The sequence below is a fragment of the Diplotaxodon limnothrissa genome, linkage group LG13 (genome assembly GCF_057381915.1).
Source record: "Diplotaxodon limnothrissa isolate DT_005_m linkage group LG13, D_limnothrissa_male_GT1.1, whole genome shotgun sequence".
In the NCBI taxonomy this organism is placed as follows: domain Eukaryota; kingdom Metazoa; phylum Chordata; class Actinopteri; order Cichliformes; family Cichlidae; genus Diplotaxodon; species Diplotaxodon limnothrissa.
The window spans coordinates 3,635,124-3,661,787 of record NC_140608.1 but is presented as its reverse complement, the minus strand read 5'-3'; the positions used below and the strand labels follow the sequence as shown (position 1 = coordinate 3,661,787).

General features: G+C 39.2%; 1 protein-coding gene across 2 annotated transcripts in view; it reads right to left on the bottom strand.

The window, feature by feature from the left end:
• The window catches only part of ehbp1 (EH domain binding protein 1), a 175,490-nt gene extending 149,722 nt beyond the window's left edge, over positions 1–25,768 (bottom strand). For both annotated transcript variants that reach the window (XM_085369657.1, XM_085369656.1), the window contains exons 1-4: positions 25,412–25,768; positions 24,380–24,859; positions 1,718–1,775; positions 1,521–1,616 (exon numbers count right to left, since the gene is read on the bottom strand). In XM_085369657.1, the coding sequence (XP_085225783.1) occupies positions 1,521–1,616; positions 1,718–1,775; positions 24,380–24,483 (258 nt within the window). In that variant the 5' untranslated portion in view covers positions 24,484–24,859; positions 25,412–25,768. The remainder of the gene's footprint in view (positions 1–1,520; positions 1,617–1,717; positions 1,776–24,379; positions 24,860–25,411) is intronic.
• Between the last annotated feature and the right edge of the window lie 896 nt (positions 25,769–26,664).

Genomic DNA, 26,664 nt, shown 5'->3' with positions numbered 1-26,664 from the left:
ATGATTCAACCTTCTTGGATTAAAATACCAAAATAATAAAGTCAAACATTCTTAAAAATGATTTACACTGCGACTCCCATCAACAACTCTTGAAGACCAAATAGTGAAAAGTTATGCCGACCTTCTTTGCACAGCATTAGATGCTTTGATTGTCCAATCATGGTTCACGGACTGTATTATTAAACACCCTGATCTATGACATGCTCCTGGCTGTGTTCGTGTAAACTAGGATGATGTTTCAGAGTTTCTTTATTTTTATTATCCAGAATGAACAAAAACCTTTCTACCAAGGCAGCAGGCTTACAGACTGCATTCTATTGCCGTTTGATTTGAGCTCCATCCAACTTAATGGTTGAATGGTGCCTTCAATGGTTTTGCATTTTGTCTCATTACCAAAACAGCTTTATTACTTCCTCTGAGACAGGAAGTGAAAGTGGGCCTAAAAAAAGAGAGGCACTAATAGTACAGTTACATTCAACAACCACAGACTTCAAAAAACTGAGCTAGTACACACGAAAGCAGACGTAAGGATTTGTTTTTACAGATGTCTGGAGATGAAGTCTTTACTCTATTTGAGGGTTTCTGTGTCAAGTGCCTTGGGATTGACTAGATTTTCATGTATTTAGTATCCAAATTGTTAAAAGCCACCACCACCACTTTACAAAGCAAGACAATTATGGTAGAGATTTGTGGTAGGAGTTATGGGTAACAAGATACTGAGCTCTGAGCTGACCTGTCAGCAAAAAGGCCAGTATGTTTAAGTAAGTCAGACAAGGTGACAGATACCTGTTTAAGTGTACAATAGAAGCAGAATTTTTGGCATAAGCCATTTGTAAAGATCATATTACACAAGTGTGATTGAACATTTTATTAAACTAATATTTAATTACCAAATTCAACCAATCATGATGCTTTGACTGAATCCTTCAGCCCCTGTGTCTTTAGCACTTTAGTAGCATGATGACAATTCCATGCTACACACTCTAGATTTCTATTAACCAAGGAAGAAAAACTGCCTCAGAGCATCACAGAGTCACCACCATGCTTCACTGTAGATGGCATCATTCTTCCACCTCCAGACTGCCTTCTTTTATGAAAGATAATGTTTTCTTCTCTTAAGCTCTAGGCCTGATAGGGTTATGGCTTTAACAGAAAAACCTGAACTCTGGAAGTTAGAAATTGTTTGTACAACAATTGATTTGTAAATTTGTGATCTTGTGAAAGATTCATTAAGGAATTGTAGGCAAAAGTCAGGAAAATTAGCATTTTATGTTAAATTTAGAAAAATATTAGCTGTGTTGAGCAATTTTAACCGTCTGTGTGTGCTTTTGGTATTGAAATCAACTGGAAAAGTTCACATTTTGCTATTAGGATTAGTTTGATAAGGGGACTAAATAAGTGTGCTTCCAACTAAATGTATATAAATGTTTAGCCTAACATTTTCCCAGAAAAGTCTGAAAAATTAGGGCTAGAGTTTCCTTAAAGGCCTGTTTTACACAGATAATAGAGCAGCAGGTTACCTTAAAAAGAGTGACCGTGATCTCAATGTTTTCTGGTACCGGCCACACCACGACTCCTCTGTAGGGGTTTTTGATGCCAGGCTGCCAGCTGTGAGACTGCAGGACAGAAGGATGGATGATGAAAAAAAATTACATTTGGAAATAAGTGGAAATTGAAAATTTTCTTAAACTAAAAATGCATCTAATCCAATACCAACCTTGGAGGATTTCCGTCGACTTCTACGCGTCCAAACCACCACCAGTTTGTCTGGTTGCCTGTGAGAAGAGAGAGAAAAGAAAGATTAATGTAAAAAAAGGCCAGTCCATCCACTTCTGTGCTACACTTCAACATATAATTACTGTCAGTCTAAACTAGATTGTATTTTATTGCTTCAAGTTTAAAACCCTGATAAGCCCTCTGCTCTGCACACACATATACAAATACCTGCATAGTCTCACAGCATGAATAAATCATGATGAGACAACTAAACCCCAGCTTTGTCCCTGCAGACTGCAGCACAAACAACAGGATGCACACTTGCAGAAATACAGAGTATACACATACAAGTACAAGTTTAGTCTAACAGGAGAAAAAACAAACAAACAAACAAACAAAAAACAAATAGGGGTCTGAGAGTTAGGATAATCTGATCCAGTCCAGGATGGAATCAGCTGTAAGGTGTAATAACCACTGAGATCAGTGCACGAGCTGTTAGTGGCAGAGCTAACACAGCATGGAGGAAGCAATTTGGAGAGGTTTCACACCTGGGATGCCAACAGCACATCTTTCAGCCCAAATTCACCAGAAAAACAGTCACGAAAAAGCCTTTTTTGTTGTACATGAACATTAGTACATATGTGAACAGACAAAGCAAACATTGTTATCAGGAACATTAAAAAATAAAAATGTAACATTCATGCCCAGAAACAAAAATCAGTAGATTAGAGATTGTGACCATTTTACAAACTGCCATGCTAAGTTCAGTCACATGATAAGGCAGTGCTGTGGTGGTTAGCAGTGCTGTGGTGGTTAGCACTGTTGCCTCACAGCATGAAGGTTCTGGGTTCAAATCCGCCTCCCACAGGACCAAGAACGTCCATGTTAGATTATTTTAGAAGAAATATTTACTTATTTTACATCAACAATTGAAGTTGCAGTCTAATAAAAAAAAGTTTTTGTGACCTGATGTAATTCCTTATTTTAAAAAATATATTAAGTACTGCTGCATAACATTTTTTTTAAACTGACAAATGAGATGACAGGCAGCAGTTGAAGGAACAAACCAATACAATTTTTTAAACAGCCTCAAGACAATGCAGGGTGTTCAGAAGAGGAGTGGCTGTAGTTCAGATTAGGCATCTAAGTGCATTCTGAAATGCAGCTGATGGTGCTGCGGTTCATGGGTTAACTGCTGAGGCATACTTTGGCTTTTAGTCATGCTTAAGCATCTCTCTCACTCACTCTCATGGGCAAGCCTCCACTTCATGCTGTGAACCTCTCCAGCTTCATGGATAGCAGTCTGTAGCTAATGCAGACCTCTGGTTTTCCACTGTCACGAAGAAAGGGAGCGAACTACTCTACGTGTATTCATCAAAATAACTTTATAAGCTCTGTGAGTGACTAAATAACAAGAAGCTACATCATATTAATATTGCTATCAGTTACAGATGCACTAATCCAGATTTTCCTACTTCCAATATCACACTAATACATTAGCTTTTGGTATCTGTTGATAATGAGTAATGACATAATACCAGTGTTAAATCAACAATTTTCATCCCTCTCTGTGAGAAAGACTGGAAATCATTCTTTAAATGCATGGTAACATAAATGTTGACTTAAACATCGCCCTCCCAACTTTACATAAAGCAAAACATAAATACAAGGTTATACATTTACTGAATTTGGTATATATTAATCAAATAATGAAAAGCTTCCCATAGTGTATAATCCACAACAAACATCTTTCTAGTTTCTAACTAGTTTGACCTAACATAAGGAGAAGTCAACAAATTAAATGAATATCATAGTATTGAGTTTGTGTCCATTTGTGTGAATCACTGGCTATGAAGACTGATGGATTTTAGGAAACGCTGAAACAGCAGAGTTCACCACGGAGGAGAAGTAGTGCCAAAAAAATATCTAGATAAAAAAAAAATTGAGCATGTGAAGAACAGACTTTTCCTGTAGTGGACAGTTTGTACTGTTTTAACACTGTTTCATTGCAATTAATTGGTCTATTTTATGACTTTGCTCTTCATCGTGACAGCAGCTAAGCTTAAGACTCAACAACAACAACACAAACACGAGAAAGAGTAAGACAAATAACATTTTCATGCCATTTTCTGCTGACAGTACACAGCTAAAACCTATAGATAACGGTTTACAGAGCGTCCGTGTTGTGTACAACAAACATGCCAGTCTCATTAGAGAGAGGGGAGCAAGCGCAACAAACTGAAAGTAAAACATTTGTATTCTGATACAGTCCTTAAACTGTTATGAAAAAAAAAAATACAGTAACTATAATTTGGCAGTGGTCTAGCACATCTATTAAGCACTGTATATGCTAGATTCAGCGATAAGACAGAACTTTTACTTTGAAGGCAAATGTTCTCTGTTTCCTGTTTGCATTGCACCTTTCATGTTTCAGAGTTTTCGCTACTACATGGTGACCAGTTGGTGAGTGTTAGCAGGCAAGTCAGCATCTATGTCAGCTTCTATGCAAACTACAGGCAACTGCAGCAATGTGCTAGCAACTAAAGTATCAACAATGTGACCAATAATTTCACTAACAAATCGACAGCAATTTCCAGTAACAGTCTTCAACCGTCAGGGTGGTTCGCCTACCAGTCGGCGTGACTAAGACCTGAATAATTAAACAGCAGCACATTTTAAACTTAAAATTCAGAATGAAACACTAAGCCTCTTCATGCAGATTGGTATTAAAATCCAGATCTGCATCATGAACTTCTGTATCTGCAATATTTTAGTGTAAAGTACTGGATGTTAAACACTAGATTTATGCATGCACCAGCCTTTATGTATAAGATTTTTAAGAGAACAATAACAAAGGAAAAGAATGACAGACAGTGTTACAGAGAGCAAAAAGACAAGAGAAAAGAGGGAAAGAGTGAAAAGAGACAAGAGGAGAGGGGAGAAGAAAAATGACATAACAATTTCAGCCTTGAGGAGAGGCCACACATAGAGGAGCTATTGTCCAACAACACATGCCATATCAGAGAGAAGGCAGAGACACACAAATATCACCCTCCCTTTGTCTCCTTTGTACAGTATTTGTTGAGCTATGAGAAAAATTTAAACCATTTGTCTGCAGGCTATATTATTTCAACGCCCTTTTTTAGTTGTGTTCAGCTACAACTTCAAGGCTTCATTCTGTGTGTAACATTAATCAATGAGCCATCAGAGGGGAATGTCACAACACAAAAACACAAATGAGATGAAGACGGCCACAAAAAGGCCTGAGGAAAAACTATTAAAGTGGCATTCATCAGCTCTCAGTCATACCAAGAGTTCACTAGTAGAGTTCACAGCTAGATTACAGCCTTATGTTTACCCTAGATTTGAAATTTAGTTTAGATGTTTTATAATTTTATAGTATATGTTTAGTTGGTTCTGCTTTCTCTTCATGTAAGAACTTTGCAAAGTGGCATCCAGAAAAGACACCAATAGGATAAAGCACAGTACACAGATTAGAATTAAGCCAAGAGTGCTCTGGCCAAAATAAGCAGCAGTAGAACAGAAATTGGTGATACCCACACAAATACATACAGCAAAACACAAAATAAATCTGAAACAAATTATTATGAAGTCCAAACCCTAGGAGCGTTTTGTCTCATACTTGAGCATGACCACTACCCTTCTGAATGTTAAGACCTTCACAAACTGGATGCCTAAAATCCGTACAGATATTTTTTTTGCTTTAAAAATATTTTTTTAGACTCACCTACTCTTACTGCAGCTGATCACGTCAACCGCATAATTTCACTGGATGAATTTGCAGTACTTATTTTTTTGAAACAAGTATTTTATAATCCAAATAAGACCTGACCAACTAGCATTTGGCAACATTTGCACTCGTAACTCAAATTGTGTGCCGTTACTGAATACATAAAGACAGTAAAATAATAGTATTTTACTACATTCATACTGCTAGACGCTGCTCCTGGTAAATGTCTGAAATGATTTCTCTGCCTCCTCAGATATGTTCCCAATTCTGCCAAGAACTCAACCTCCCCCACTGACATCCTGAAATATGTACAATGCGCCTGTGATACACCTTCCACTCCTGGACCAAACCATGCCTTCTCCTGAGAATTGGATGGACCCAGAATCTCAGTTTTTACATTTTTCGTATTTATTCAGGAGAAAAATCAGCCCCTCCAATTAATTTACTCAGTAGGAATCCCATCGCTTTTATTTTAAAATTTCAGTTCATGTTAATCAAGTACCCTCACCCCCTCCAGTCTTGGGTTGGACTCTGTCGTCTCTGAATATCCCAAATATCCCAGAAAACCACAAGCAAACTCAATGTGGCCACAACATAGAAAGAGAATAATACATTTATTTGACATAAATTTATTTTACCAACAAAGATTTCCATTTAAAGAAAGATAAAATAAACTAAAGGTCTGGAGCTCCAGTCAACGAACTGATACCACAGCAAATGGATTGGTGTTTATATAGTGCCCACTCAAAGCAATCCTACACAACAAGCCCCGTTCTATTCTATTGGCAATTTGGGGTTGAACATCCTGCCCAACACACAGACTAGAGGAGCCACAGATCAAACCACTCACTTTCCCATTAGCAGATAAGCTGCTCTATCAAATTGAATACAATTTGTTTAAATAGCATCAAACAACAAGAACAGTTGCTCTACTTCCTGCACCACAGTAACCTCAGAATAAATTAGTAAAAGACACAAGACACAAAAAAGTGGAAGGAGTCTGGGCCAGCCACATAAAGTGCAGTAGGATTCAGGACTTCTCTAAAAACAGACTACCAGGATCTCCATCCTGAAAGCAGAGAAACACTCCCACAAGGAGGTCTGGGAAATATGGAGCGCCTTTTCCGGCCTCCCCTCACAAAAGTACTCCATACCCAAAACATTTCATAATGAGAGAGCGGAGATGGGCAAAAGACTAGAGACAGGAGAAGCTGAGAAAGGTAGTCCTCATTCTGATCTAAAGATTTGAAGTAAAAAAAAAAAAAAACAACTGGTTCATGTACTGCTAACGCTGTGCTCGCCAAGGCTCCAGGACAGAACAAGGACCACTTCCACCAACTGTCAAAGACAATTGAGTTGGAGTTTGCTCATAGTACAAGAAATCCACTGGAGAAGCTGCTGCTTAAAATGCACCATTATTTTTTTCAAAGCACTAGGCAATTAAAATACCCACAGAGGAGCACCCTATATACCGCTTTATTTGATAATTTAGGTAAGATGGTGTAGGTGTACCCTTACTTGACTCTCACTAGCAGAATGGGAGAGACAGAAATTAAAGAGGCAAAAAGCATGAAATAATGAGCACAAAAGTGTGCGAACTAAATGGCAATACAAGAGGGAAAATGTTCTAAAGAAGACAAAAAAAAAAAAAAAGTGAAAATGATATTCGAAGAATGTTGAAGAAAGAAATGAAAAGACTAAGAATTTGTGCATGTGTATGTTGGGAAGAGATGGCAGATAAGACTAAAGTGGATATTTCTTATCCACAAAAATGTGCATTTAATGAGCATGTAGTTATTTAATGTTCCCTTAAACACCACATCAGCAATATGTGGAGTCCATAATCCTGAAGTTACTGTGGAGTATGTGTTTATAGACTTCACAAACACCACCTACCAACATACCAACAGTTTCCATTTAGTATAATTAACCAAAAATTACCAGATTACTTCTAGTAGATTTCTCAATCAATTCAGCTTAGGATCGATATCTCTAAGACAAAGAGATATTGACATGGAGAAAGAGAAATTTAGACCAAGAGAGATCAACAAAGAGAGATAAGAGATAAAGAACTATAGAGAGATAGAGTTAAGAGATAAAGCGAGATATTTAATCGCATCATCCTGCTCCTTGTGCTCTATCATAGTGATGTATGGAGTCCACTCAATAATCACGACCTCTACATGTAAGGCTCTGCAGATATACATTTTACATTCATGTTTAAAAAACAACAACAACAACAAAAACCCACACCCACAAACAAATACCTACTGATCATTAGCATTCACAGGAGAGTACTCAAACTCTCAGAAGAAGAAACTAATGCAGATTAGAAGGTCATTTGAACCTAAACAGAGCTTATGAATGGATAGAATATCTCGTAACTGTCAGAAATGGACAACTAAGCCAGATCATAAAGAAGTATAGGCTCAATGACCACAAATTGGCAAGTGAACAAAGATGACGCAATTCCTCCTGAAATTGTGCAGTGAAGTAAGGAACTCTTAGTTTATTTCATTCACTTAGGTAATTCCGAATTTCAATCAGCAAAAGGAACAAGGACAATGAGAAAGGGCATACACACACATGCACACACATGTCCAATATGACGTTTAAGTGTTCACTGAGCTTTTCAATTTAAGCTGAAATGTCTAATTTTGTTGTTCTTTTTTCCTATTAATATTATTTTAGAAACTGTATTATGATGCTTTCAAACAAGTTTTAAGAAACTCATGTCAATAAAGCACCTTTGAATTTCAATTGATAGACAAATTCATATAGAGAGAGACAGAGACAGAAAGTGAGAGAAGAATAAAGATGAATAAAGAGAAACTGATAGAGGGAGGAAAAAATAGGGAAAGCAAAACAGTGATTTAAAGAGACAGAAAAAGAGAGGGAGACAGAAATACTGACAGAAAGAAATACAGAGAGAGACAAAGTGTGATCTGACAACTATTGTAAGAAAAAAAGCATTTCTTTCTTATCAATTCTTAAAAAAGGTTCACAAACTGCACGAGAGGCTGATTTCCCAAAAAGTGAAATAATGTCACCATCTATAACCCCACAGAAAAACATGTGCAGCTTAAACCAAAGACAGTCAAATAATCTCGCGCTTCACTGTTTGCACACCTCAATCCCCCTGGATAGCTGGAAGTGAAGGGTGTGTCAGGAAGTTGTGGCTGCCATATCTTCCCTGTAGGCAGGAGAAAGGAAACACTTCATTTTGGCATGACAGTTCTAAAACCAACACGTATACGTGCGCACACACACACACACACACACACACACACACACACTCTAAGAGTGCAGGAAACCCAAACACACAGCAGGGCAGGGCACAGCTAAGTTTTGGTGGCATTGCAATAAAACAAGTGATAAACACAGTAATAAAGTATCATGTATCTTAAAAACACAATAGACACTTTGGCAAATTGCAAGAAGCAAAGCTGTCCACTAAATAATGATTTCCATTTTTATCCAGCTAAAAGATAAATATTCTTCTTTGTTTGCTGTATTTTTAACAGTATCCTGGTTTGTGGTATCAAGGACATTAGAAAACTAAGTTTTCCAAATAGAACTGTCATACTCAAATGTAGTGAGCCACCAGCCATAAAAAATAAAAAAAAAACCCAGGGATGAATGCAATGAAGAGAATTCTTCTTTGACATGTGACATGCAGTGTAGGGGTGCAGCGCTAACTGACTGCCACAAGCGCTTAACGCCAAAGATCTGGTCAAAATGAGAAACACACAGTAACAGCCCCACCATTAAAAGCTTAGCAAAAGAATGTATTTGTCATACCCGACCTACTTCGTAAGTTCTGACTCAGTAAAGACAGCAATGAGAGCATTATTTGGAGAGGGAACTGTTTTCACTGGAAAACAGCTTCCTTAATATTGTAAGTCCATTTAATCTTATTTACAAAAGGGTTTGTTTGGGGGTTTTTTTATTTTATTTTATTGAGTTCTGTACTTTTTCCCCAACATATTGAGGAGTATAGTTATGCATGCAAATTAAACAGCCTAGTATAACTTTCCCTTCTTAAGTTGAAGCTTGTTGCGATAATGAGTTTCCAAGATTTTGGAGTGTATCAGTGGAAATTTTTTTGCATATCCATCCAAAAGGGCAGTTGTGGGGTCAGACACCAATATCGGACGAGCGCACCTGGTTTGTGAGCTCCGTTCGAGCACATTCTAAAGGTGTTTGATGGGGTTGACGCTTTGGCTCTATCTTAAAAGGTAAAACAAAAACAAAAAAAGAAGAAGAAAAAAAAAGAATAAATGCATGAAATGCATGGGTGACTCTTGCAACAAAAAGGCCCAGGGATACTCATCCTTAGGACAACAAGGGACAGGAGGAGAGTAATGGGGAACTAAAGGCAGGAAACTGTTAATGACCTTTCCACCTCTTAGGAATTTCACTTTTTAGAGAGCTTCCTAGTGAAAATCAATGTCAAAGTTTTGTTTTCATAATTGCTGAAAGCCAAATTCTTAATTGAAATTAAAATCTAACTAATGACCCAGCCCTCATTCCTGTGGGCATTTTGATCCTTTTAATGAGAAGACTGAAACAACTTGTAAACATCGCCTCTTAAGCTGCAACTGAGCTTTGAAGAGGACATCTAACAGACAGATTTTCAACACAGTAGTGCTTTATAATCATCTTGCTGTGTGCATTTTGTAAAATCTAAAAAACTTTCCTATAAAATCTGAAATTTGTTCCTTCTCTCTTCTGGCCTGCACTGCCAGTCATTTGACCTCCAATTATACAACAGTAAGTCAGTGTGTCTGTGTGAGCCAAAAGCTGGGTCAGTGACACAGAGTTAATGCTGAAAGCACTTAAGCCAAGTACAAGAGTCTGGAGTGAAAGCTAGAGAACCTCTCTAATCAGCTTGTGTGCCAGTCCATGAATGTTTGTTTGTGACTACTGTAATGCCAGGTTATGTATTTCTGACAACTTTATGTATTTGTGGATTTTTTTAATTAAAATGACCTTTATAGACTAAAGACACAGAACAGCTACAGTCTTTAGTGTCTAATTTAAACATTTGTTTTACTAACCTCATTACTTACTGGATCTTGCTGCTATAAAAACTACAGACTGGAGTGTGAATTGGAAAAGCAGAGGATTTTTCCAGTCACTTCTAGACTTCATTATTTCCACTGAACACCTAAAGACATCAAGCATGAAGATTACTTTGAAGCATTTCCCATTCTGTAAACAGCCTGAGTTGTTTCAAGCCAGAAGCTATTATTTTTCAGAGCTCTTCTTAAAAGGATAGCTTTGTGGAGGCAGCAGTAGCTGAGAGCTTAACTGCAGAAACAGACTGAAGGTCAAGTGTGGCCAATTATGAAAGGTCTACCATGGCTGAGAAGAGGGACTAGCTGAGAGCAAGGTACAAGGAATAAAAGTGGGTAGGCTGGATGGATGAAAGTGGAGATCAAAGGCTCCATCATACCCTGAGGAACAGAGGTCAGGTAAGAGTCTTTTAAATCTTACCCCGTGAGAAAGCACAGGAAGCAAAGGGAACAAAATGCTGCTGCTGGCTAACAGCACTGGCCTGCAGATGAAGGGTTAAACTCTCTGCACAGAGAGTATGGAAACTTCTGGTAAATAAAACAGTGTTTACCGTATTTTCACGACCATAAGGCGCACTTAAAAGTCTTAGATTTTCTTCAAAAAGTACAGCGCGCCCTATAGCGCAGTGCGCCCTGTGTGTTGTAAGGAGGACGTAGTAGAGAACACCATGAGAACGCTAAAGGGTGAAGTGTGGGCGCAACCCTGAAAATGGCAAAGAGACACGCTTATGAAGCACAGTTTAAACTGAAGGCCATCAGCTACGCGGAGGAACATGGAAATCGAGCAGCGGCGAGAGAATTTAAGATTAACGAATCGATGGTTCGCAAATGGAGGAAGCTAGAAAACAAGCTCCGGCAGGTCAAGAAAACGCAGCTGAGTTTCCGCGGACATAAGGCGAGGTGGCCCGAGTTGGAGGAAAGACTCGAGCAGTGGATCATCGAGCAAAGAACGAGCGGGAGAAGCGTTTCGACGGTCACCATTCGGCTAAAAGCAGTTTCACTTTCACTTTTCATGAAACTGTGCCATTTTTCCATCCAGACCAGGACTACGGTAGCGCAGCAACTTCCAGCGGATTATAAGGAAAAGCTGGCCATCTTCCGCTCCTACTGCAGCAAACACATCGGGGACAAAAACATCCAGCCCAGCCACATCACAAACATGGACGAGGTCCCGCTCACTTTTGACATCCCGGTGAGTCACACTGTGGAGAAGAAGGGGACCAGCACGCTAGCGATACGCACAACGGGGCACGAAAAGTCTTCTTTTACTGTTGTGCTTGGCTGCCATGCTAATGGACAGAAACTGCCGCCTATGGTGATTTTTAAGAGAAAGACTTTGCCTAAAGAGAAGTTTCCAGCAGGAATCATCATTAAGGCAAATGAAAAGGGCTGGATGGATGAGGAAATGATGAAAGAGTGGCTGAGGGAGGTGTATGTAAGGAGACCAGGTGTTTTTTTTTTTTTCCACGCATCACCATCGCTCTTAATCTGTGACTCTATGCGTGCCCATCTCACAGCCGATGTGAAAAAACTAGTGAAACAAATGAACTGTGAGCTTGCTGTCATTCCGGGAGGCCTGACAAAGGAACTCCAACCACTGGACATCGGTGTGAACCGCCCGTTCAAAGTAAGGCTGCGAGCGGCCTGGGAGCGATGGATGACCGATGGAGACCACAGTTTCACCAAGAGTGGAAGGCAGCGCCGGGCGAGTTACGCCACAATTTGCGAATGGATTGTAGATGCTTGGGCTAACATGTCTGCTGGCACTGTTGTTCAAGCTTTCGCAAAAGCCGGCATCATTTCCGAGGAGCCGCACGGCACGGAAAGTGACTCTGACGGTGAAGAAAGTGAACCTGGCATGTTTGATGGAGATTTAGCGCAGCTGTTCAATTCAGACACAGAGGATGAGGACTTCCATGGGTTTGATGATAAAAATGTGAGTACCAAACTTCGTTTTGCTCCTGCTTTATTTTTAAATACGCACACTTGTATGCTTGTGTGTTGTTGATGATGACGATTACTGGTAATAAAAATGTGAGTAAGGTATCGAACTCAGGTTTGCTCCCGCTTTATTTTTAAATACGCATACGGTACTTGTATGCGCCCTATGATCCAGTGCGCCTTATGTGTGTGTTAAATACAGTAATGGCACACATAACTGAGCCTGCGCCCTTTAGTACAGTGCGTCTTATGGTCGTGAAAATACGGTAAGTTGTCCCAATTTCTGGGAATGGCAACTGACAAAATAAAAATCAAATCAAATAAGTGAGAGAAACAAATGAGCCATTTACACACGGGGAATGGTTGACAAGATGGCGTGTCTCTCTTGTTTGTGACAGGAAAGTGCAAACTAGCAAACAGATGACAGCCGCATGAACCATAGCTTCATTACTTTGATAAAAAAAATGAACGGCTGAAGTCAGGTGTGCCAGAGTAAACTTGTGCACAACAACCCATGATGCACTGGCATATGATGATATCACAACAACACAAAGAGCAAGATGTTATGAGTGAATATGTGCTTCCCACCAAAAGATCCCTGCATATAATCATTCATTTAAAAAAATAAACAGAACAAAAGGGTTTCATGAATCACAGTGGTAGTAGGAAACCAATGCAAATAATGATCAACATGCATCTTACTTCCACTCTAAGGGAAAACACAACAAGAGCCTCAGGCACAGATCAGGCACAGCAGGAATCATGTAGATCATGAATTTGGGAGCAAAATAATTAAGAATGAAACTACCTTTCAGTGGGAGAAGTGAGGTAATAAATCCTTTCTTCCCACACCACCATTCACCAACAGCCTCGGGGAGTGACTGACACTGTACGAATCACAACCATCACATGCTTAAGAGCGCACACAGCAGAAAACAAGGAGCCCTGGTGAATACATTTCTAAATTTAATGATAGATAAGCAGCCAGGCGACTGTCACAGTGCTGATATTTGTGAGTAATCAATTATTTTGTCTGAGAATCAAACTGAAGAGAGAAAAACGAGAAGATTTTAAAGTCTTTAAGATAATTTGCTGGCAAATGAAACTGCTTATGTTTTAATTTCTCTCATATTATAATTCAAACAGCAGCTTAAAAATGTTAACTCTCCAACACATCTCTCCCACTTTAAATAAAATGCCTTTATTCTCATGGCACAGTCATTAATTCACCCATTTTCTTAGCCACTTATCCAAAGCAGGGTCACTGGGGGCTGAACCGATCCCAGCATGGCCATGTTTTCTAATAGGTTTCAGGATATAAGCTTCAGTCAGAGTTAAACAGGCGGAAAATGTAATTTACCCGATATAGCATTAAATTAATATGATCATTATTATGAGATTTATAACAAACTGAATTTGCCTCTCTATAGTTTACAGGGAGAGCAGAATTCTTAGGCAAGTTGTATTTTTGAGGAATAATTTTATTATTGAACAACAACCATGTTCTCAATGAACCCAAAAAACTCATTAATATCAAAGCTGAATGTTTCTGGAAGTAGTTTTTAGTTTGTTTTTAGTTTTAGCTATTTTAGGGGGATATCTGTGTGTGCAGGTGACTATTACTGTGCATAATTATTAGGCAACTTAACAAAAAACAAATATATACCCTTTTCAATTATTTATTTTTACCAGTGACACCAATATAACATCTCCACATTCACAAATATACATTTCTGACATTCAAAAACAAAACAAAAACAAATCAGCGACCAATATAGCCACCTTTCATTGCAAGGACACTCAAAAGCCTGCCATCCATGGATTCTGTCAGTGTTTTGATCTGTTCACCATCAACATTGCGTGCAGCAGCAACCACAGCCTCCCTGACACTGTTCAGAGAGGTGTACTGTTTTCCCTCCTTGTAAATCTCACATTTGATGATGGACCACAGGTTCTCAATGGGGTTCAGATCAGGTGAACAAGGTGGCCATGTCATTAGTTTTTCTTCTTTTATACCCTTTCTTGCCAGCCACGCTGTGGAGTACTTGGACGCGTGTGATGGAGCATTGTCCTGCATGAAAATCATGTTTTTCTTGAAGGATGCAGACTTCTTCCTGTACCACTGCTTGAAGAAGGTGTCTTCCAGAAACTGGCAGTAGGACTGGGAGTTGAGCTTGACTCCATCCTCAACCCGAAAAGGCCCCACAAGCTCATCTTTGATGATACCAGCCCAAACCAGTACTCCACCTCCACCTTGCTGGCGTCTGAGTCGGACTGGAGCTCTCTGCCCTTTACCAATCCAGCCACGGGCCCATCCATCTGGCCCATCAAGACTCACTCTCATTTCATCAGTCCATAAAACCTTAGAAAAATCAGTCTTGAGATATTTCTTGGCCCAGTCTTGACGTTTCAGCTTGTGTGTCTTGTTCAGTGGTGGTCGTCTTTCAGCCTTTCTTACCTTGGCCATGTCTCTGAGTATTGCACACCTTGTGCTTTTGGGCACTCCAGTGATGTTGCAGCTCTGAAATATGGCCAAACTGGTGGCAAGTGGCATCTTGGTAGCTGCACACTTGACTTTTCTCAGTTCATGGGCAGTTATTTTGCGCCTTGGTTTTTCCACACGCTTCTTGCAACCCTGTTGACTATTTTGAATGAAACGCTTGATTGTTCGATGATCACGCTTCAGAAGCTTTGCAATTTTGAGACTGCTGCATCCCTCTGCAAGATATCTCACTATTTTTGACTTTTCTGTGCCTGTCAAGTCCTTCTTTTGACCCATTTTGCCAAAGGAAAGGAAGTTGCCTAATAATTATGCACACCTGATATAAGGTGTTGATGTCATTAGACCACACCCCTTCTCATTACAGAGATGCACATCACCTAATATGCTTAATTGGTAGTAGGCTCTGCAACAATGCTTAGGTACATGTCAAAGTAACATGCACATGGCAGGACGGCAGGGCCCGAGGTGTCCCTACAGAACATTGCCAAGAGCGTCACAATGCCTCCACCAGCATCGCGTGCCAGGTTTTCCGGAGGTAAGCGACAGACACATAAACACATAACCCTGACCATCCATGTGATGCAAAAGAAAGCATGATCCATCAGACCAAGCCAGCTTCTGCCATTGCTCCGTGGTCCAGTTCTAATGCTCACGTTGTCACTGTTGCCACTTTCAGCTTTCCAACAGCTTGTCTGTTGTATCCAACCACACAGGTCAGCCTTGGATCCCCATGTGCACCAAATGAATCTTGTGACCCAATATTGTTGAAACTGTTCAGCCGACATCGATTCACTTATGTTAACTAATTGTGGTAAAGCTAAATCATTCACCACTGCATGTCAAAATGTAAATGTAGCTTTATGCTGAAGGTGACAAACTTTCAATAGGTGTGTTTCTCTTTTACCCACAGACTATTGAGTTTGGTGTGTTTGACTGCACATTAACCTCCTCTGCTGCACCACCCTGGCTGTAATGCCACTGGTCATTGGCAACCCCACAGGGTGCTATGATTGGACAACGAAGCAAATCATCCAAAGAGACCCAGAGGGGGAAAAAAAACCCACTTTGTACTGCAAGAGAGGATCCTAAATTCCACCTATGTCAACTATATTTTCCAAAACCGCGTTTTAAAACTGTACGAACTGTACAGTTCCAGATACACACACAGTATGAATCAGCCTGCAGATGCTGCAGCAGTGCTCTGCAGGCTGATAAATGATGAGCAGTCTTCAGGGCTGTGTGTTTTTTTCTGGCTGACAGCAGCAAAGTGAAACACACCAGCAGAGTTTATCACATTTTACACCCCATTGACTACTTCACAACCCTGCAATGTTTCATGTCTATTAGTGTGCGTAGGAGGAGTGTGTAAATGCCCCGTTTTTGTCTCATGATTGCAGCACAGAACAACAACACTTGGGTGAATTCTACTGCAAAGCAAGCCCCCCTCAAAAAGAAAAGCAACTGAGGTGCGACAGACGAAGGAAGATAAAGTAATCGGGAAAGAATGGAGAGGAAAGATAAATGGAGAGAAAAGCAGTCATTTCACTGTGAAAGCTAACCCAGAAGACATCAGTGAGCTTGGGGCAAGAAGATAAGATAAGATAAGATAAGATAAGATAAGATAACCTTTATTACTCCCACACGTGGGAAATTTGTTTTCCCACGTGATAGAAGAATCAGAATTAGAAAAAGAGGCGATAAACTTCAATAATAAAAAGCTCAAGCACTAAACATAAAAATTGCTTTACATTTGCTATAATTTTACATTTTACTTGTGTGTTTCTAAATAAACAAGCATGGATCGTAAAACTGAAACAAAAACAAAGGAGATGTTTGCAATTAAGTAAATTCAATCCAGGGACAGAGTTATTTTTCCCAAAACCTCAAACATAATGACAATCCAGATTTTATGGTTTCATCCAAAATTCCCGGACAAGAGAAATGACAGCTCTCTACTACAACCTGGCAATAAAAACCCTCTACTGGTGCCAAAGTTATACTCGGGAATCTGTCAAGGCCTTCAGATTTAAAGAGAATGGAGAGCCACGTCAGACAAGTTGGCAAGAAGAGGTTTCTCTGGCAGAGAAATGAGATGGACGCTCGCCATAATGCACACACGCTCAGCAGAAGACAACATGTCACAGCCTAACGCACGCTGGTCATTTCCACTGAAAAGGTTGGCCATTAGTCAACTGTCAGCCAGATGCTTCAACTGTGGAATTCATTTCTACACTTCACGCATTTCACAACACTCAAGTACATAATAACTGTGTTAAGAACACCACTTCCACTGCATTTCATGCTTACAAAGACACTTCAAATTAAAATTTCTTTTCAGTGCCCACTACCACAAACTGATTCGAACAATAAGAGCCTGATTAATGTATAATAATTATTATTATAATAAAGTATGAACCAAAGGAAAATCCTGAGCACTGGAATAACATTATTGCTTTAACCAGTTTTGTAACGTGTGATTATCCACTTATTAAAAGTGATTGAATTTTACCCTATACCAAGTTCTACCAAATACTAGCCAAGAAAAAAAAAATGACGTTTGTGGCTAACACACAGTCAAAGTCAGTTTGCAGATCCCTCAACAACAACAACAACAACAACAACAACAAAAAGGCTATGAAAATCTCCAAATGCTTTCTTCATCTTGTCATCCAAAGCCCTACCTGAAAAACCACCAACCTGTCAAGCTGTACCAGTTTCTACTGCCTAATTCAGTGACACCGAATTATTGAATTTGATAACTACAAAACATTTTATCACTATTCAGACATTCATGAGACACTTTATGCTGCTGCATCAAGGAAGTGAAGAAAAAGTTATAAGTAGAGCATTTTGTGCCCTAGGGGTCAAACAGCAAGCAATGGATGTTAACCAGCTATATAATGTGTCGCAATCAGCCCAATGGCTGATATAAAGTTAATAGGGAATTTATGCACACACCCATCACTTCTGCTCAAAAATTGTCAACATTAACCAGAAAAAAAACCCAAAGATTTCTGTCAAATAAAGGTATCTCATGTTCAGCAATGCCTTGACTGTCTATTCATGCTTGCATAGTCATCTCCACCAAATGCCCAATGAAAGCCAGAAAAACAAAGAATCTATAAAGTGCTTTCTATGATAAATTCTTCTGCTGCTTGGATCTGCAGCAGGACCCCTTGTCTCCCCAAAGCAGATGGGAAAATCCACTTGTCTCTGTGTTTACCTGATAAGAGTGTCTGTGTGTGTTCAAAATGTCTAAATTCCTATAAAAGTGTGGACGTATGCCTTCAGGGTATGTGTGCAGTCTTTGATTGATATGAAGCTTCTTCCTCAGAACTGAACATTCCCTGTTATGTCATGTGGGTGTGAGGGAAGAAGTGATGATTAGCCATGCTTGCATGAGCAAGACAGACCAACCATGTAATCAATAATGTCTCTGTGCTGATTGCAGTGTGCAACTCCCACGTCTTCTGTGTGGGTCTGCAAGACCTACAGTACTCATTCAGGTAATACTTTGTATATTTAGGGTCTGAAATAACACAAACTGGCTGATTAAAAGCTTAAATTTACAGCCAATATGATACCAAGTTTTCTGATAGAAAAGCTGTTAATCTCAGTGGTTTAGAAAAGCACACAGAGGGGCAAATTAATGTCACACTCAATTAATGTGAGATTAACTGTGAGAAAGTGAGAGAGACTGTACAACCTATAATATAGTATAAGGCAAATAATGATCTAACCCACCCAGGTCACATCACCTGATCAGTGAGCGTGTGAAAGTCTCCAAGCTACTCTATGTTGTCACCAGGAGATTACCAAAATTATAGATTATCAGCCGTCAGAGAAATGTCCCAAGCACATATAAGCCTCCAAAAGGCCACAAAACATCTACATTCATAAATATTCACAGACAAAAGCACACAAAAAAAAAACATTCTCTAAAAGAATTATAAGTTACAAACTTCCTGCCACTTATTACGCATCATAATTACCTGCTTTGAATGAAAAGCAAGTGATACTAATGTAAATATTTCATCTAAAGACAGAACAGTCTTGCTGCAAGACTGAATGGTGTCTCATTTCCCTGGCAAAGAAAAACAGTGTATTCATTAAATTTTAAATGGTTCGTCAGCATTGATCCTGCAGTCTGAAACGGCTGTGTGAGTGATGTTCTAACTTCCTGAGCTGCAGAAATCAATCAGATAGAGCAACAAGGGCACAGATAAAGGCTTGAAATCACTTTAAAAAAATATAACAACAGGAAAGAAAACTCCATCAATCACATTTCTGCTTACATTAGCAGCAAACTTTCCCACACAGGAAATGATCCAAAAGTGTAAAATGATTGATGTGGTTGGGTTTAACAGGTAGAACGCTTTTTCACAGGCTGTATCACCAATTCAACTGACAAAAGCGGACGACAAATTCGGGCTGTGTAATATATTGATGCTTTAGAACTTACCAACATGATTTCAGAAGACATTTAGAATTTATATCCCTTTCTCAATGTACCTAAAAAGCTCACTTTCCATATTCTCCTTCAGCAAGAAAGGAGACAACACCTGTCCAACAATCAGGAATAACTCATTGAAGGCATTTGTGAACCAAATACTAAAACTACATGTAAGAGTCGACAGTTTGCAAATCTGCAGGATTTGGGAGCCACAGTAAGAAAGAAGGTACCCTGACTCGCACAAAAAAAAATCTGTCTTTCACAGAAAACAGATATTTCTCTTCTCTGCATTTTAACATGTTACTCTGGATGCAAACTAATATGCTAAATAACCAAAGTCAGACAATAAACTTTATAAAAATTCAAGGCAGCAATACTTGAACTCCTCCCATGTTATGAAAGGTTGAATTACTGTTTCTGTCAATGTAGTCTGGGGAAGCATTATGGCTTTACTTCCTTCCCCCATCTGATGGTGGGTAAACCAGTAAAAATAATAAAATGTTCAGTGTGCAAATAAACAGATTATATCTTTACACAGCTAAAGCTGTTTTTAAGCCGACTGTGACCTCACCTGCTGCCTTTGTAGAGGGAAAAAAAGCAGACATGTCAGCATGACTAGTTGAGTGGATGATAAAAACACGTGACAAGAGAATCAATATCCTCAGATGCCCTAAATTCTTACACAATTCTCAAAATATGAAAACATAATAATACATGAAATTAGTGAATAAGACACTAAAATTTAAGCATATGAGTTGATTTAAGTTTATACTGTTTTTCCAACCTATTTAAGAAGAATTTTACTGCAAGATCTGGGTAGCAGAGACTGAACTCCACAAACTAATCTGACCTTAAGTACATTTCAACCACATTTAAATGATATTATGACTATTAATTCTTTCAAATGGATCCTATATACACACATACAATTTTTAAATGGAACTCCATTACATTACACTTAGTTTTGACAAATTTCTGAATGCTGCCTAACTTTTAGTTTTCTTTTTCCCACCTGTTTAACTGGGGTTTTAGCACCTCAGTATCAATCAGTGTTAGGACTGGGCGATATGGCCTAAAATCCATATCACGTTATAATTTGAAGCATGTGCGGTAACGATATATATCACGATATATTCTTTTCTTCTGTATAACGTATTCTACACACTATAAGGCACACTTAAAATCCTTTAATTTTCTCAAAGAAAACAAAGAGAGAATTCAGCATTAATGAATCAATGGTACGGAAGTGGAGGAAGCGCAGTTTTTGGCTTTCCCCATATTCCAAAAGTGCTTCGTCTCTTTGCTATTACTGTCGCCCGGCATAATTTGCAGATGATATTGTTTGCAGCCGCTGCAATGCTTTCGACCAAATCAGTGTGAATAAAAACAGCAACAAAAATGGTAGCTGAATAGGCAGACCCCACCCTCATCAACTTTTGATGCAATCCTAGTCATTTTGTTCTACAAGCAGGCCTGAAATATGACAGAAACCGCACAGTTCAGAAAAGACAGTCAAAGGTTACACCTAAGCTTTCAAGGGCAACTAATAAATTATTCACGGGGACCATCCCTATATCACACACATTCTTCCTATTTGCTTTTTGGTTCATATCACTGGTATTTACTGATATTTTAATAAACAAAAAATGTGGTTTATGCCTGAGGAAATTAAACTCCACTCAAAGAGAAACAGAAATTTAAAAATAAATAAATCAGACAATAGAAGTACACTCATTTACATAAAAACTTGGCACAATGAAAAATGTGTACAAACTTTCAGTTAAAACATGTATTCTTTATAAAATTTGAAGATTATTCAAGCTCAACCAAAGATCATGTGACAAGAAGCAGCAAGCAGCCTGAGGCAAAGGAGTTCGACATGAAGGAAAACACGTCCTTGAAGTGACTATTTGAAGTCCAGTTATCAAGATTGTAGAGATTACTCTACTAAGCCTTTGAATATTTGAAATGCTTTTATATTTCACACTAAGCACAAATCACCCACACGTGTACATACAGGCACATGCAGGAGTACTGACACAAAGTAAGCATTCAGCCTTTTTCTTCCTGTTATTGATTACGAAAATTAAAAAGAACTATGGGCTTTTTTTTTGGTTCAGTTGGTTTTTGGCTTTGTTTTTTTTTTAAGACGTTATGAACCATTTGAGCTCTGGGGGCTGCTTCTAATATGATTGAAACACCCCACTACAGCCCTGAAGTGACTGCTCACCTGATACATTTAAAAGAGTTTTTCTGGCCACAAGAATGACTGATACACTAATTTGACAAAAACTGGTGCATCTGACACACAATAATGTTTCATATGCCTATATACAAATACAAGAAAGAAACTGGTTGAAAACTGTTTAAGCAGTTTGGTTACAGATTGTGTCTACAATTGTGACTGCTGTAACACAGGAATTTGGGTTCAACTTATCTTCACAGCTTTGAGCAAAATGCAAAAGCACTTGATCTCTAAGGATCAATAAATCACTGCAGTGCTGATTACCTATAGATAAGAACTGTATTATATAACAACAAATGGCTCTGTATACACATTTCTGGCATATCATAAGATGAAAGCACCTCTCAAGACTGCAAAACAAAGTGTACTACTGACACTGAGCTGAGCCCACCCACCCTTTGCTCTGGGAAGAGAGGTACATTTTTGTCATTCCTTTCTCCAACACGTTAACATCTGTCCCAGGTCGAAGCTCTGTGGGGCTGTGTTAGTCACGCCTACGGCACGCTACTTGAGAATCTGTGTCTGCAGGCTACATCTTTACCTTACAAGCCCAAGCTTTTCCCTCGTTACAGGGCACACAGCTGCAGGCATAACTGTAGCACGTATCTACCTATCTCTCCACTTCATCTCCACATCTAAAAGCACAGCTCGTCCGCCTCTTTCATAGATTCAAATATTTCTGGCATACAACCACAAGATGAGCCACTAAACTAAAACTAAACAATATTAACCGATTAAAAACACTGCATGTATGTTACTATTGCAGAGTATGCAAGTGTGCAGATCATTTTTGTCATATTTCTAACAGCGTTCACATCTGACTAAAAGAAGCAGGGATGAGATTCGTGTCACTTAAGGGTATGGATGTCTTAGTATGGTTTTAAAGCCAGGAGGGCAAGGACCTGCCTGCAAAACAGTCTAATTATTAATTCAATAACCAGCATTCTTGCTGTGGTGATGCCAGTATGATTACACACAAGTGAAAATGTTTTTTTGTTTATAGATATGTACAAGTCCTATAAGCCAAGACTTGTGAAAGACACGCCTCAAAAGGCACCCTTTAAAACCTGACACACAACAGAAAGTATTACTTCTGGTTAAATTATTCTTCTCATGTAATGACTGATCTATTAAGAACATTGATGGTACATAGAACGAGATGTCTATTACCTTTACATGTAAATTTATAAATTTACACTACCAATTAATATCATTTTAAATCTTTACTGTTCAAACATTATTTTCACTCCTGTGCAGTAAAGCTGGCAACTTCACAAAAGGAAAAGCAGTGCATTTAATTTTAAGAAACTCTGTAATTAATGACTTCTCGTTGGCATCTGTTAATGGCAAAAGCACCTCATCATCCTAAAAAGCAAAAAAGGCACAAAGGGCTGAAACTCAAATGGTGTAGATCACAGCTTGGCATTTAAAACAGCGGTCCCCAACCCCCGGTCCTCGGACCCGTTCAGGTCCGTGAGTCGTTTGGTACCGGGCCGCGAGAGTTGAGGCTCAGGTGTGAAAAGTATGGTTTTCAGGGTTTTTAATCGGTTTTCAGCGTTATTTTGTTATCGTTTTGATTGTTAACTCTGTTTTCCTGGGTCTTTTCATGTGTGTTATGAATAAATCTTATTTTTTTCGGTACGGGTACTAGTTTTATTTTGTTGTATTTATCCGCGATCCATTAAAGGCCGGTCCGTGAATATATTGTCAGGCATAAACCGGTCCGTGGTGCAAAAAAGGTTGGGGACCGCTGATTTAAAACACCTAATACTGGAGTCCAGACTAAATCTCAACTTATCCTGTTTCTCTCTCAAATGGGAGTAAACACTTGATTTCTGCTACTTTTTAAACCTTTATCAGAGTACGATGATCTGCTACTTAATAACACCTCTGACAAGCAGCTACATGTTTTATCAATCGCTGTGGAAATCATGTACATCACTGTTCTATGTATGTCTGCAGACTTTCCTAGCTATTTGCTTGGTTTTCTACTTGGGCTGGTTCCCTCTCATCTCTGTACATACATGTGTAAAAACCATAATCAAGAGTTTAAGTCACTTTTAAACTGTCACTTTTAAAGGCTGCAGTCTCCTGTTGATCAATGTGACTTCATGTAAACTTAATCTGACACACAACCTTTTTTAAAAAAGGTTGTGTGTCTGGAGTTCATCAACTTACACTGTTCTTGAGTTGTATTTATGTGACTGTTTACATTAACCATTAGATTTTTCCTGTGAATGAGACTTAACTGGTTATATTAATAATTTGTATATATGGTGAGTTTGGAGGTCAAGCTGAGATTCCCAAAAGCATCCCTAGAGCTGCTAGTGGTTTGCTCAAGAATATCAACAGAGGAGTGAGCGGAGGAAGAGAAGGGGAGTGAAGCCAGCACATCTGGTTGAAGTGAAATCTCTCTACTGCACCAAATCCACATCGATACACAAGAAAAAAAGAAACATTTTAAAAGCCAGCCGGGCTCCTCCCTGCATACAGACATGCCTGTACACCAAGGAGACTGTGAGTGTATGTGTGTGAATTATGGCCACCAGGAACAAGCTCGACATTCCAAAACAAACACACACACACAAACACACACACACACACACACACACACACAGAGAGAGAGCGAGAGAGAGAGAGCGAGAGTTTTCACTAGGCTTCAATGACAGCAATGTGGTCGCTAAAAACTCACCATTTCTTAGTACATTCCACCATTAGTTCCTGATAGGAAGCCACGAACTGGAATTTAGACGCATGCTTCCCCACACGTTGCAGTCTCTTCCACACCGAGGCCATGTTTCTTTGGGACGCGGGGTAGTTTCTGCGTGCCTATCCCGTCCTGGACTTCCTTCTTTGGGCTTCCCTTCGCACGACTTCACGCTTGTGTTTATCTGAGCATATCCAACCCGCATAGACACATAGTTAATGTTTTACCGGAAGCACTTTAAAAATAATAACAAGAACGACACTAAAAAGAAGAAGAAGATGATAAGGACCGTCTTTAAAAACTGGCGGATAAATCCAAACGTAAGGAGGTGAAATCTCTGCAGCAGGAGACTAGGCTTGATTTGTAGAAACGCATGATGCTAAGGAGAAAAGCACTCCACAATTTCGAAAGGCGTGATGAGTAATCCACTGGGTATAAATATCATTTTTCCATCTGCTGACCTTCCTGCAAAAGAAAGGAGGGGAAAAGACACAGTCGGTAGAGAAACACAGAAAAGCCCGGAGTATCTTTGACTATGTCACAAACCCACTAAACGTTATAGAGATGCAATTTACGTAAAGCAGCTGCTCCGTTATCACTGGCTTAAGCTCTGCAGATGTTACAACAAGACAGTTTATCTGCAGAGCACTTTGTTCATGTATAAGAATGCAGCAGCACTTAATGCTGCCAACACGGCGTGTCGGGGGGGGGGGGGGGGGGCTATTTGCTAGCATGTTTGATAATAAAATTTGAATTTCTGCAATGAAATAATGAAAGAGAAGCACTGACATCACACTAAAACAAGCTCTTTCAACCACACAGTTAACAAAAGCTGCAACAACATGCACCACCTGAAAATGAGACCCCACTAAAACACGTTTTAAACACGGACAAATTAGTGGAATTCCTCGGGAATCCAGGGAGTAGTCTGCGCCGCTGTCCGCCGCTAACCGGGGTGATTCAGCTTCCAGGCTAACGACTTTACATGTGAAACTCCTGAGGCTGTGTGACACTCACCTTACTGCAGCACCCAGCACATAATGTGTTATCAGCAGAGATGGCGAACTGTCTTAAAAAGAGAACCAAGAAAACAGACGAGTGAGAGTAGCCTGCTTGCTGGCTAATTGCCGCTTTCTCTATGCTGCAGCAACACCAGTCATACAGCTAGCTAGCCCTGCTAGTGACCACGGCTAGTCACCACAACACGGCACGAGCGGAAACCGTAGCCTGGCACTCTGCTCCTCAGGTAAGCGCAACCCCCGGAACTCAAAAACCGGCGTTTATTCACGGCTGTCCCGCAGCTAAACTGAAGCAAAGTGAACCGATCCCTGGCAGCAGGGATCCTCTTAGTTAAGTAGTCCGATAGTTACTGATACTTTGACTGATCTGTTTATCTGAAAAGTGCATAAAGTTAGGCGAGGTCCTAAAAGATTTCCGTTAGACGAAGCTGCATTTTCAGGATAATTGAAAGGACAAGGATACTCTTCAATGAGTCTATTAATCAATCATTATTACAAGCCAAGGAGACTAAATTATAATAGGAATAAATAAACATAGTATTATTATTATTATTATTATTATTATTATATAAAAAGTTCACTTGGCTGTAAGTCTTTTTTAGTGCAAAAGCTGATCTGATCCCCCACCTCCCCCACAAGTATCCCTTACAATATGAGCATTTAAAAAGATTAAAACTAATAGTGCGTAAAATTCAAACTAAACATTTTGATTGATTTTAGACATGTAAAAGAAAAAGAAAACACAAATAAGTAACAAAAGAGCATTGTAAACAGATAAACAAGAAAAGGGATACTGAACTGCCATCAACAACATTATGACCGGTCAGTTTACATACTGGAAAAGGAGTAGGACGAAGAGTAAACTTATGTAATCCTGCCTCTAAACTGTATGGACTGAAAATAAATTGAAATTCAAAACAAATAAGTTTAAAAGATAAGAAAATTACAGACAAATAAAATCAAAACAAGACAAAAAATATAGAATAAGGGTTAAAAAATACAGTTATACCGACAATATTTCTTCAGTAATATTTTAATGATATCATTATAAGCTATTCCTCAAACTTGCTTATCAAGTTTTTGCGCAAGGTGTGTTTTATTTTGAAGGTTGATGCCCCTACATCCTGTCTTGGTTCAGGCTGACTTCACTGATCCTCTCCTCTCCATCATTTGCTCTGCCGCTTGGATGACTGAAGGCTGGAGAAACGCCTCCAGACATCAGCCATTGGTGGCATTTTTGTGCCTGTTTAC